The sequence below is a fragment of the Lucilia sericata genome, unplaced genomic scaffold, assembly GCF_015586225.1.
Source record: "Lucilia sericata isolate MDLA Ls3-8-SP2 unplaced genomic scaffold, ASM1558622v1 Contig001375F_arrow, whole genome shotgun sequence".
NCBI classification, from domain to species: Eukaryota; Metazoa; Arthropoda; class Insecta; order Diptera; family Calliphoridae; genus Lucilia; species Lucilia sericata.
Window position 1 is genome coordinate 55,926 of NW_023995317.1, and position 14,525 is coordinate 70,450.

At 32.2% G+C, this 14,525-nt stretch overlaps 1 protein-coding gene across 12 annotated transcripts in view; it reads left to right on the top strand.

Annotated features, from left to right (window-relative positions):
• LOC119611145 (RING finger protein nhl-1) overlaps positions 1–14,525 on the top strand; it is an 89,074-nt gene that overhangs the window by 48,343 nt on the left and 26,206 nt on the right. For 8 of the 12 annotated variants that reach the window (XM_037966626.1, XM_037966627.1, XM_037966630.1 and 5 more), the window contains one exon: positions 10,003–10,715. In XM_037966626.1, the coding sequence (XP_037822554.1) occupies positions 10,003–10,715 (713 nt within the window). The remainder of the gene's footprint in view (positions 1–10,002; positions 10,716–14,525) is intronic. The other 4 variants (XM_037966631.1, XM_037966635.1, XM_037966633.1 and 1 more) reach the window with 2 other exon arrangements.

Here is a 14,525-nt window from a genome sequence, read left to right on the forward strand (position 1 = left end):
ACAAGACTATAGACTATTCTTTAGACTATACTTTAGACTAGACTAGACTATAGACAAGTCTATATACTAGGCTATATACTAGACTGTAGACTAGATTATATACTAGACTAAAGACTAGAGTATAGTCTAGTCTATAGACTAGACTATAGACTAGACTATAGACTAGACTATAGACTAGAGTATAGACTAGAGTATAGACTAGACTATAGACTAGACTATAGACTAGACTATAGACTAGACTATAGACTAGACTATAGACTAGACAATAGACTAGACTATAGACTAGATTATAGACTAGACTATAGACTAGACTATAGACTAGACTATAGACTAGACTATAGACTAGACTATAGACTAGACTATAGACTAGACTATAGACTAGACTATAGACTAGACTATAGACTAGACTATAGACTAGGCTATAGACTAGACTATAGACTAGACTATAGACTAGACTATAGACTAGACTATAGACTAGACTATAGACTAGACTATAGACTAGACTATAGACTAGACTATAGACTAGACTATAGACTAGACTATAGACTAGACTATAGGCTAGACTATAGACTAGACTATAGACTAGACTATAGACTAGACTATAGACTAGACTATAGACTAGACTATAGACTAGACTATAGACTAGACTATAGGCTAGACTATAGGCTAGACTATAGACTAGACTATAGACTAGACTATAGACTAGACTATAGACTAGACTATAGACTAGACTAGACATAGACTAGACTATAGACTAGACTATAGACTAGACTATAGACTAGACTATAGACTAGAACGATAAGACTAGACTATAGACTAGACTATAGACTAGACTATAGACTAGACTATAGACTAGACTATAGACTAGAATATAGACTAGACTATAGACTAGAATATAGACTAGACTATAGACTAGACTATAGACTAGACTATAGACTAGACTATAGACTAGACTATAGACTAGACTATAGACTAGACTATAGACTAGACTATAGACTAGACTATAGACTAGACTATAGACTAGACGATAGACTAGACTATAGACTAGACTAGACTAGACTATAGACTAGACTATAGACTAGACTATAGACTAGACTATACGAGACTAGACTATAGACAGCTTATAGACTAGACTATAGACTAGACTATAGACTAGACTATAGACTAGACTATAGACTAGACTATAGACTAGACTATAGACTAGACTATAGACTAGACTATAGACTAGACTATAGACTAGACTATAGACCTAGCTATAGACTAGACTATAGACTAGACGATAGACTAGACTATAGACTAGACTATAGACTAGACTATAGACTAGACTATAGACTAGACTATAGACTAGACTATAGACTAGACTATAGACTAGACTATAGACTAGACTATAGACTAGACTATAGACTAGACTATAGACTAGACTATAGACTAGACTATAGACTAGACTATAGACTAGACTATAGACTAGACTATAGACTAGACTATAGACTAGACTATAGACTAGACTATAGACTAGACTATAGACTAGACTATAGACTAGACTATAGACTAGACTATAGACTAGACTATAGACTAGACTATAGACTAGACTATAGACTAGACTATAGACTAGACTATAGACTAGACTATAGGACTAGAACTATAGACTAGACTATAGACTAGACTATAGACTAGACTATAGACACTAAGACTACTAATAGACTACTATAGACTATAGACTAGACAATAGACTAGACTATAGACTAGACTATAGACTAGACTATAGACTAGACTATAGACTAGCTATAGACTAGACTATAGACTGAGACTATAGACTAGACTATAGACTAGACTATAGACTAGACTATAGACTAGACTACTAGACTAGACTATAGACTAGACTATAGACTAGACTATAGACTAGACTATAGACTAGACTATAGACTAGACTATAGACTAGACTATAGACTAGACTATAGACTAGACTATAGACTAGACTATAGACTAGACTATAGACTAGACTATAGACTAGACTATAGACTGAGACTAATAGACTAGACTATAGACTAGACTATAGACTAGACTATAGACTAGACTATAGACTAGACTATAGACTAGACTATAGACTAGACTAGATAGAATAGACTAATAGACTAGACTATAGACTAGACTATAGACTAGACTATAGACTAGACTATAGACTAGACTATAGACTAGACTATAGACTAGACTATAGACTGACTATAGACTAACTAAGACTAGGACTATAGACTAGACTATAGACTAGACTATAGACTAGACTATAGACTAACTATAGACTAGCTATAGACTAGACTATAGAACTAGACTATAGACTAGACATAGACTAGACTATAGACTAGACTATAGACTAGACATAGACTAGACTATAGACTAGACTATAGACTAGACTAGAATAGACTAGACTATAGACTAGACTATAGACTAGACTATAGACTAGACTATAGACTAGACTATAGACTAGACTATAGACTAGACTATAGACTAGACTATAGACTAGACTATAGACTAGACAATAGACTAGACTATAGACTAGACAATAGACTAGACAATAGACTAGACTATAGACTAGACTATAGACTAGACTATAGACTAGACTATAGACTAGACTATAGACTAGACTATATACTGGACTATAGACTAGACTATAGACTAGACTATAGACTAGACTATAGACTAGACTATAGACTAGACTATAGACTAGACTATAGACTAGACTATAGACTAGACTATAGACTAGACTACAGACTAGACTATAGACTAGACTATAGACTAGACTATAGACTAGACTATAGACTAGACTATAGACAAGACTACAGACTAGACTATAGACTAGACTATAGACTAGACTATAGACTAGACTATAGACTAGACTATAGACTAGACTATAGACTAGACTATAGACTAGACTATAGACTAGACTATAGACTAGACTATAGACTAGACTATAGACTAGACTATAGACTAGACTATAGACTAGACTATAGACTAGACTATAGACTAGACTATAGACTAGACTATAGACTAGACTATAGACTAGACTATAGACTAGACTATAGACTAGACTATAGACTAGACTATAGACTAGACTATAGACTAGACTATAGACTAGACTATAGACTAGACTATAGACTAGACTATAGACTAGACATAGACTAGACTATAGACTAGACTATAGACTAGACTATAGACTAGACTATAGACTAGACTATAGACTAGACTATAGACTAGACTATAGACTAGACTATAGACTAGACTATAGACTAGACTATAGACTAGACTATAGACTAGACTATAGACTAGACTATAGACTAGACTATAGACTAGACTATAGACTAGACTACAGACTACACTATATACTAGACTACAAACTAGACTATAGACTTGACTATAGACTAGGCTATAGACTAGACTATAGACTAGGCTATAGACTAGACTACACTAAACTACAGAGTAGACTATAGACTACACTATAGACTAGACTACAGACTGGACTATAGGCTAGACTATAGATTTGACTATAGGCTAGACTATAAACTAGACTACAGACAAAACTGTAGGCTAGGCTATAGCCTAGACTACAGATTAGACTACAGACTAGACTACCTGCTAGACTATAGACTAGACTATAGGCTAGACTATAGACTGGACTACAAACTAGACTACAAAGTAGACTATAGACTGGACAATATACTAGACTATTGAGTAAACTATAGACTGGACTATAGACTAGACTATAGACTAAACTACAGACTATACTGTTGGCTAGGCTATAGAGTAGACTACTGATTAGACAATACACTATACTGTAGATTAAACTATAGACTGGACTACAAGCTAAACTATAGACTAGACCATTGACTTATAATAAAGTAGTCCACTGAGTAGTCAATTAATTGAATAGTCTATAGACTAGTCAGTAGACTTCTCCATAGACTAGCACATAGAATAATCCCTAGACTAAGTCATAGACTTGTCTGTAGACTTTTAAAGAATTTATTCAATAGACTAACCCGTAAGACTAGTCCGTTGACAAGTCTATATACTAGTTCCTAAACTTAGTCAATAGAATAATCCATAGATAGTCCATAGAGTAGTCAAAGAACTAGTACTTAGGCTACACTATATACTACTTCCTAGAGTTGTCCATAGGATGGTTTAAAGATTTTTCAATATATTAGTCAATAGACTTATTCATTGTCTGGTGAATAGAGTAGTCTATGGTTTAGTCCTTATAATAGTGAAAAGACTAGTCTAACAACTAGTTCTTAGACTACACTATATACTATTTCCTAGAGTTGCCTATGGACTATTCTGTAGACTTTTCAATAGACTAATCTATAACCTATTCAATAGAGTAGTCGAAAGTTTAGACTATATACTAGTTATTAAACTAGTCAAGAGACTAGTCGAAATTAGATGAACTGGTCTTTAGACTAGTTGGTATGCTTTTAGCATACTTCCCCAAAATATTTCTGTAAAGGATTTTAGGATTAAACAACCTTTGGTTTTCTTAGTTTTCTTTTATGGCAAATGATATGTAAACATTTAAGCAAAAAATTTATAGATTGGCTTATGCAATATTCTAAGTTTACTTTACAAACTGTAATATTAAACTGTTAAAAGACAACAAGCAACTAAGAAAAAAATAAATAAATAAATATAACCAATTATAGTGATTATTTGAATAACCAATACACTTTTTTTCCTACTAAACACAAACTAAAAAAAACAAATATTAAAGGTCAGCCTGGATTTATTTTATTTTAAATAAAAGGACATCAGAAAATAAAACAATTTTTTAATATTTTTAAAAAATATGAAATGAAATTAAGTTTTGCTAGAATTTTACAATATTTATAACCTTTAAAAAAAACCTTGATTTTTTTTCCTAAACCTAACAGCTCTTGTCGACAACGTTCGTTATGTATTTGAATTATAAATTAAAACATAAAAACAGTATATTTATAAAATGCTAATTTGATTAAAATATTGTCTAACTTTATGTTAATTGAAATTAAAAAAATAAATAAATAAACGAAAATATAAAAAAATTATATTCTATTTTGATTTATTTGTTTGCTGATTTAAACACCTGATTTTGTTAAAAATAATAGAAAATTTTAATTTTAAATTGTTTGACTTAATTTCTACTCTCTCTTTCTCTTTTTTTTAAATTTTAAACATTTGGATCATGTTAATTTTTGTTGTTATGAAATCGAGCTGAAGAAAATAAAACTAACAATACACAACGATTACAATTATTATATAAATTTTTATTTTTCTGTTTGGCAGTGATGTTAATTTGATTATGTTTTCCTTTTTGATTATATTTCTTAAATATTTAAATTCATTTGCATAAATAACGTTTTTTTTATTTTCGTTACACTTGTTTTGAGTTTTTTTTTTATTCTTCTCTGCTATAACCACAACTTTTTCTTATTTTTCTTTTATATATACGTTTTTTTATTCTAAACATAATTTTGAATTTCTGATGTCCCTTTAATAATAAAAAAAATTAAATAAAATAAAATAAATCATTGTGCTTGTTAATTTTATTCTTCTTCCCTCCTGTTATCTAATAACAAAAATTACTTGTATCACAAATCACATTCATGCAACAAACCATAAACACGCATCAAAAAGCTTCCATTCCAGCCAACCATCCAACCATTCAGCCAGCCAGCCATTCAGGCTGTCTGCGCTCGTGCCTCATCTATTGTATTGTAAATATGTATATAAAAACATTTGTACTCCTGTGCCATTTACCATTAGGACAACCAACCAACAATCATTTCCCTCTTCATGTGTCCTTTTGTATTCTAATGATATATTATGCATAATCATTGTTTAACATTGCTATCATTTCATTTTATTCTATTCTTTACAATTTATTCGGTCTCATTTCACTGTCAATGTCTGGAATTTATAATCAACAGAAATATTATAGAAATACAAAAAATATATATATTTTGTATACCCTATACCACCATATTGAAATGTTTGTTTTTAATGTACTTTCTTTAAGTCAGATGGTCAGAACCCGTTTGTTGGCTACTTCAGTTCTAGTTCAGTTCTGGTTCAGTTCTAGTTCAGTTCTAGTTTAGTTCAGTTCTAGTTCAGTTCTAGTGCAGTTCTAGTTTAGTTCAGTTCTAGTTCAGTTCTAGTTCAGTTCTAGTTCAGTTCTAGTTCAGTTCTAGTTCAGTTCTAGTTCAGTTCTAGTTCAGTTCTAGTTCAGTTCTAGTTCAGTTCTAGTTCAGTTCTAGTTCAGTTCTAGTTCAGTTCTAGTTCAGTTCTAATTCAGTTCTAGTTCAGTTCTAGTTCAGTTCTAGTTCTAGTTCAGTTCTAGTTCAGTTCTAGTTCAGTTCTAGTTCAGTTCTAGTTCAGTCCTAGTTCAGTTCTAGTTCAGTTCTAGTTCAGTTCTAGTTCAGTTCTAGTTCAGTTCTAGTTTAGTTCTAGTTCAGTTCTAGTTTAGTTCTAGTTCAGTTCTAGTTCAGTTCTAGTTCAGTTCTAATTCAGTTCTAGTTCAGTTCTAGTTCTAGTTCAGTTCTAGTTCAGTTCTAGTTCAGTTCTAGTTCTAGTTCAGTTCTAGTTCTAGTTCAGTTCTAGTTCAGTTCTAGTTCAGTTCTAGTTCAGTTCTAATTCAGTTCTAGTTCAGTTCTAGTTCAGTTCTAGTTCTAGTTCAGTTCTAGTTCAGTTCTAGTTCAGTTCTAGTTCAGTCCTAGTTCAGTTCTAGTTCAGTTCTAGTTCAGTTCTAGTTCAGTTCTAGTTCAGTTCTAGTTTAGTTCTAGTTCAGTTCTAGTTCAGTTCTAGTTCAGTTCTAGTTCAGTTCTAGTTCAGTTCTAATTCAGTTCTAGTTCAGTTCTAGTTCTAGTTCAGTTCTAGTTCTAGTTCAGTTCTAGTTCTAGTTCAGTTCTAGTTCAGTTCTAGTTCAGTTCTAGTTCAGTTCTAGTTCAGTTCTAGTTCAGTTCTAGTTTAGTTCTAGTTCAGTTCTAGTTCAGTTCTAGTTCAGTTCTAGTTCAGTTCTAGTTCAGTTCTAGTTCAGTTCTAATTCAGTTCTAGTTCAGTTCTAGTTCTAGTTCAGTTCTAGTTCAGTTCTAGTTCTAGTTCATTTCTAGTTCTAGTTCAGTTCTAGTTCAGTTCTAGTTCAGTTCTAGTTCAGTTCTAGTTCAGTTCTAGTTCCAGTTCTAGTTCAGTTCTAGTTCAGTTCTAGTTCAGTTTCTAGTTCAGTTCTAGTTCAGTTCTAGTTCAGTTCTAGTTCAGTTCTAGTTCAGTTCTAGTTCAGTTCTAGTTCAGTTCTAGTTCAGTTCTAGTTAGTTCTAGTTCAGTTCTAGTTCAGTTCTAGTTCAGTTCTAGTTCAGTTCTAGTTCAGTTCTAATTCAGTTCTAGTTTCAGTTCTAGTTCTAGCTCAGTTCTAGTTCAGTTCTAGTTCTAGTTCAGTTCTAGTTCTAGTTCAGTTCTAGTTCAGTTCTAGTTCAGTTCTAGTTCAGTTCTAGTTCAGTTCTAGTTCAGTTCTAGTTCAGTTCTAGTTCAGTTCTAGTTCAGTTCTAGTTCAGTTCTAGTTCAGTTCTAGTTCAGTTCTAGTTCAGTTCTAGTTCAGTTCTAGTTCAGTTCTAGTTCAGTTCTAGTTCTAGTTCAGTTCTAGTTCAGTTCTAGTTCAGTTCTAGTTCAGTTCTAGTTCAGTTCTAGTTCAGTTCTAGTTCAGTTCTAGTTCAGTTCTAGTTCAGTTCTAGTTCAGTTCTAGTTCAGTTCTAGTTCAGTTCTAGTTCAGTTCTAGTTCAGTTCTAGTTCAGTTCTAGTTCAGTTCTAGTTCAGTTCTAGTTCAGTTCTAGTTCAGTTCTAGTTCAGTTCTAGTTCAGTTCTAGTTCAGTTCTAGTTCAGTTCTAGTTCAGTTCTAGTTCAGTTCTAGTTCAGTTCTAGTTCAGTTCTAGTTCAGTTCTAGTTCAGTTCTAGTTCAGTTCTAGTTCAGTTCTAGTTCAGTTCTAGTTTCAGTTCTAGTCAGTTCTAGTTCAGTTCTAGGTCAGTTCTAGTCTAGTTCGTAGTTCAGTTCTAGTTCAGTCTAGTTCAGTTCTAGTTCAGTTTCTAGTTCAGTTCTAGTCAGTTCTAGTTCAGTTTAGTCAGTTCTAGTTCAGTTCTAGTTCAGTTCTAGTTCAGTTCTAGTTCAGTTCTAGTTCCGTCTAGTTCAGTTCTAGTTCAGTTCTAGTTCAGTTCTAGTTCAGTTCTAGTTCAGTTCTAGTCAGTTCTAGTTCAGTTTCTAGTTCAGTTCTAGTTCAGTTCTAGTTCAGTTCTAGTTCAGTTCTAGTTCAGTTCTAGTTCAGTTCTAGTTCAGTTCTAGTTCAGTTCTAGTTCAGTTCTAGTTCAGTTCTAGTTCAGTTCTAGTTCAGTTCTAGTTCAGTTCTAGTTCAGTTCTAGTTCAGTTCTAGTTCAGTTCTAGTTCAGTTCTAGTTCAGTTCTAGTTCAGTTCTAGTTCAGTTCTAGTTCAGTTCTAGTTCAGTTCTAGTTCAGTTCTAGTTCAGTTCTAGTTCAGTTCTAGTTCAGTTCTAGTTCAGTTCTAGTTCAGTTCTAGTTCAGTTCTAGTTCAGTTCTAGTTCAGTTCTAGTTCAGTTCTAGTTCAGTTCTAGTTCAGTTCTAGTTCAGTTCTAGTTCAGTTCTAGTTCAGTTCTAGTTCAGTTCTAGTTCAGTTCTAGTTCAGTTCTAGTTCAGTTCTAGTTCAGTTCTAGTTCAGTTCTAGTTCAGTTCTAGTTCAGTTCTAGTTCAGTTCTAGTTCAGTTCTAGTTCAGTTCTAGTTCAGTTCTAGTTCAGTTCTAGTTCAGTTCTAGTTCAGTTCTAGTTCAGTTCTAGTTCAGTTCTAGTTCAGTTCTGGTTCAGTCTAGTTCAGTTCTAGTTCAGTTCTAGTTCAGTTCTAGTTCAGTTCTAGTTCAGTTCTAGTTCAGTTCTAGTTCAGTTCTAGTTCAGTTCTAGTTCAGTTCTAGTTCAGTTCTAGTTCAGTTCTAGTTCAGTTCTAGTTCAGTTCTAGTTCAGTTCTAGTTCAGTTCTAGTTCAGTTCTAGTTCAGTTCTAGTTCAGTTCTAGTTCAGTTCTAGTTCAGTTCTAGTTCAGTTCTAGTTCAGTTCTAGTTCAGTTCTAGTTCAGTTCTAGTTCAGTTCTAGTTCAGTTCTAGTTCAGTTCTAGTTCAATTCTAGTTCAGTTCTAGTTCAGTTCTAGTTCGACTGCTTGTCTTGTTCAGTATTTGTTGATATGGTTCTTAATTTCAGCTTTTCAGCTCCCACACAGTTCAATTACAAATTTGGGATGTGTTTTTGATACTGAGTATTATCGCCATATAAAGCATAGTTGTTCGTAATATCTTGTAAAGTGGTCTAAAGGTTTTAAAAATCTTCCAAAATACTTATGCTTCTTTAGGGTATAACACGGTCAGTTATGACCGTTTTTACTTTTCTTATTTCTTTTATCTTTTTCTGTCCTTTCCGCTCCTTTTATGCTTAATGTTGTTATTGTTGAGGAAAATGTCAAATGATGATTGCGTTTGTTTAAGGAATAAAAACATACAAGAATTTCCTAAAATGAAAGTAAGAAAGGAGTATTTACAATTAATAGGCTTTTAAAGGCAAAAAAGTAACTAAAAGCTTTAAGTTGAAGTTCTAAGCGAAAATTTAATTTAAAGAACTATTTTTGGCACTTTTTCAATTTTCTATGATATTGAGCGTAAAAAAATTAATATTTTGAGTTATCTAAAAGATCGGCTGTATCCGATTTTACTTCACTCTATATTTTTATTAATTATTAAATTCCTACATTGACTTACATATCTCACAGTTCTCTAATCTTTCACTATTTCTTTTTCGCCTTTCATTGTACAAATGAACTGTTATAACAACAACATCATTACAAAAATTCCAAATAAACAATTGCATCCAAAAAACAATTTAACAAATATTTAAAAAAACAAAATACTCTGAAAACCTATAAAAAACAAAACTGTTAGGCTGTCAGCGATTCTGATGAAGAAGAATCTGATGGATCTCCTACTCCTACTCAACAGTCAAAATCAACAGCACCAGTACCAGCCCAAGTAGCAGCCGTCAAGAAGACTACACGTTCCGGCAGCAGTGACTCAAGTGCTTCCACTGAAAGTTCAGCCAGTTCAGCAGCAGCTGCCGCTGGCCGGGCACCCTCAGCGGCTAGATTTTCAACAGCACGCGAGAGTCCAGCACGTAGCACAGCCAGTAGGCCGGCAGCCTCAACAGCTGCAAGCACTACTGCTACCACTGAAAAGAAACCATTTGTTAGCCGTTTCTTGCCACAACATAGTACACCAGCAGCCGACAAGAGCAAAGCCGAATCAGAGTCTAGTAGCGAAGAGGAAACATCTACGGAAGAGTCTGAAGATGAGGTCGATGACAAGCCTACAGCTAAGACCACAGTCAACAGTGTCAGCAAGCCCTCATCGAGTGCTGCTACATCTGGTGTATCGGCAGGAAGTTCAACCGCATCTTCGTATCGCGATCGTCTCGATTCGAGACGTAGTTCGCGCGATGATACGGGTTCGAAATCCTCCTCCAACTACGCTACACCTTCAAGCAGTGGCGCTAGCAGTGGTTACAGTGGTACTACCTCAACAACACGTCAGCGTCCAGTTCCTGCTTCACATCACGATACTGAAGATCGTTATGGCGGTAGCAGTGCCACCGGCAGCAGGTATTTAATACAATTTTACAATTTTCTTTATTATTTTTTGCGAATTTATTTTCAATTAAAAACCAATAATTATGTTAATTGGCTTGGTTAAGCTTTTGTATGCTCATTTTTTTATTATTTAAATATTATTTTTTTATTAATATTAAAGTGCAATGAATTTATAACTATTAATTAGTTCTACTTAATTAAAAAATTGTCTATTAATTTATATATATTTTTTTAAAAACACTAATTATTTATTAATACAATTTCCGCTTAAAATAATCCATAAACATGTTTATTAATAATTAAGTTATAATTTACCATATATTTACTAATAACTGTGACAGTGTGCAATATAGTTGAACAAAATAATAATAATAAAATATTATTGTATTTTAAAATTGCAAAACATCATAAATATGTCAACATTAAAGTCATTTAATTAATTTAAAAAAAGAACAGAAATAATATCAGTAGTATTTCTATGATTTAATAGTTGACGGGATCTTAAAGTTAAGGAGGATTTTTTGTCATTTCCGGCAGATAGTATTTGTTTGACCTTTAACCTTTTGTATCTTATGAAGATACTCAATATTATTGTTCCTAAAAGTTTTGATTTAAACGATATTATTTACAGCACTGTCAACTACTACATGTGGAGTGATCTTCTGTGATCTGGATAACATTTCTGTTCTTGTATTTTACATGAAATTTTATTAGAAAAAAAATTTACTTTTTATACCCACCATCATTGTCATTCCGTTTGTAACACATCGAAATACTGATCATAGACCCACAAAAGTACATATATTCTTATTAAATTCTAAGACGATCTAGACATGTCTGTTCGCCTGTCTCTTTCTTAATATATAGTCTAGTCTATAGTATAGTCTATAGTCTAGTCTATAGTATAGTCTATAGTCTAGTCTATAGTATAGTCTATAGTCTAGTCTATAGCATAGTCTATAGTCTAGTCTATAGTCTAGTCTACAGTCTAGTCTATAGTCTAGTCTATAGTCTAGTCTATAGTCTAGTCTATAGTCTAGTCTATAGTCTAGTCTATAGTCTAGTCTATAGTCTAGTCTATAGTCTAGTCTATAGTCTAGTCTATAGTCTAGTCTATAGTCTAGTCTAGTCTAGTCTATAGTCTAGTCTATAGTCTAGTCTATAGTCTAGTCTATAGTCTAGTCTATAGTCTAGTCTATAGTCTAGTCTATAGTCTAGTCTATAGTCTAGTCTATAGTCTAGTCTATAGTCTAGTCTATAGTCTAGTCTATAGTCTAGTCTATAGTCTAGTCTATAGTCTAGTCTATAGTCATAGTCTAGTCTATAGTCTAGTCTATAGTCTAGTCTATAGTATTTTTTGGAAAAAAATATATGTTTTTGAATAAAAGGAAAATATTTATCGAGGTCATGAAAATAGCAATTTGTTTGTGAGATGTTAGAAGCCAAATCTCTTAAATCCGAGTCATCTCGTTCTAGTTTGTAAATAAGAAAGTCTCTCGTTACTACGTCTGGAGAATAGGGCGGACGAGGGTGTTTTTAGTAACGTAATTAATGAATAATTCGTATTAATTGGCCAAATGCACTTCATGACTAGCCCACTCTATTACGTAATCTATTGACTAGTCTATTAACTAGTCCATTACTAGCCTGTGCACTAGTCCATTATCCAATGTCTGGACTATTCTATTAAGTAGACTAAGGACTAATTTATTAATTAGTCTATTGATTAGTCTATTGACTTTTCTATTAACTAGTCTATATACTAGACTGTTGACTAGACTATCGAAAAGTATATTAACTTTAAGTTAACTTATGTATGGGCTATTCTATTAACTAGTCTTTGGACTAGTCTATTAACTAGTATACTGACTAGTCTAATAGGTTGTATATGGTCAGATATATTAAATAATCTATTAACTATACTAAGGATTAGTCTATAAACTTGTCTAAGGGCTGACTAATCTGTGGACTAGTTTAAAGACTAGTTTATGGACTAGTCCATTGGCTATTCTATGGACTAGACTATGAGTTGGTCTATTGACTACTCTATACACTGAATGAGTATATTAATGGACATTTCTATTGACTAGACTAGTAACTAATCAATTTAATGGTGTATGTACTAGTCTACTAACTATTCTATGGACTAGTCATTGGTCTAACCCATTAACTAATGCATGGACTAGTCTAACTATACATTAACTTATGTATGGACTGTTCTATTAAGTAGTCTATGGACTAGTCTATTCACTAGTCTAAATTGTGTATGGATTAGTCAACAGACTAGTTTATTGACTAATATATAGATTAGTTTATATATTAGTCTATTGACTACTCTGTGGACTAGACTATCAGCTGGTCTATTGACTAGTCTATGTACTGAGCAAGTATATTGACTTGTCTGTGTACTATTCTATTGACTAGCCTAGTGATTAGCCTATGGACTAGTATGTTGACTAGTCTATTCCCTAGTCTATCGACTAGTATGTTAACTAGTCTATCGACTAGCCCCTTAACTAATTTATGGATTTTTCTATTAAAAAGTCTATGGACAAATCTACGGACTAGTATATTAACTATTTTATGGACTAGTATAGTAACTAGTCCATTGAATAGTCTATTAACTAGTCTCTGGATTAGCTTATTAACTAATGTATGGACTATTAACTTGCCCATTAGACTAGTCTGTAGACTAGTATTGACTAGTCTATTTAATCTACTGTGTTCTATGGACTAGTCTATGAACCAATCGCGATATTTTGCGATGTCACAAAATGTACTGAAATCGAAGAAATAGTATTAACTTTTCCATACCTGGTCTAAACTGTACTTGAGGTTTTTGTGTGGAAGCGCATAATATCCACTCGATTATAGTGATGCATGATCTCCTAATAAAATCCGAAATTAGTATGTTTATACTTACAGATCCCTTGAACGAATGAAAGTTTCCACCTTAGCCCCAGCATGTTGGAACTAATGCTCGTTATTTCGTTATGTATAAAATTCATATGATATCATAATTTTTTAATATTTCTATTATTTAAATCATTAATTGTATATATAAAAATAATCATCAGCTGAAGAAAAACATGTTTAAATAATTATTTTTCTGGGTGTATTTATAGCAGCCTCACATATCTGCGTAATATAGGATTTAACATTTTGGCACTTGTGTTCTTTGTTCGTGTCGTTTTGCGCATACTCGTCAAATTTTTAACATTTTCATAAATCAAATAAAAAAACAAAAATTTAAATTAAAAAAAAAAATTACAAAAAAACGCCGACTAAATTAATTGACTGTAAAAAATCTTAAAAAAAAATAAACTCATCCATTATCAAAAACACAAATAAATTAAGCCAATCACTGCAAAAAAATAAAAAAAAAAACAAAATAAATAATAACTGCCACATAATACTTTAATGTTTTTACAAACGACAAAAAAATAATAATAATAATAACAAAACTGAAATATGGTACCCAATTTAAATTCATTATAAATCGGTCACTACACTCCGTCATTTATATATTTTCAAACAATTAATATTAATCAATCAAACAGTGAATATATTTTGTATTTAAATTGTATGAATGAATGTCTCAAATCAAATCAATCAAGCAATCAATCAAAATCAGTATAAAAATTTCTTTTTCAAAACAAGTATCACAATCATAAGCTGAAAGCGTCTAGGTAAATAAATGCAACCAAATTATTTGTTTTCTTTTTGTATAAATTTTATTTTTTTCTTTCTATTATTTTGCTTAAGTTGGCAATTTAACAAGCAAAAAAAAATATATATGAAAAAAAAGTTATTTGATCATAA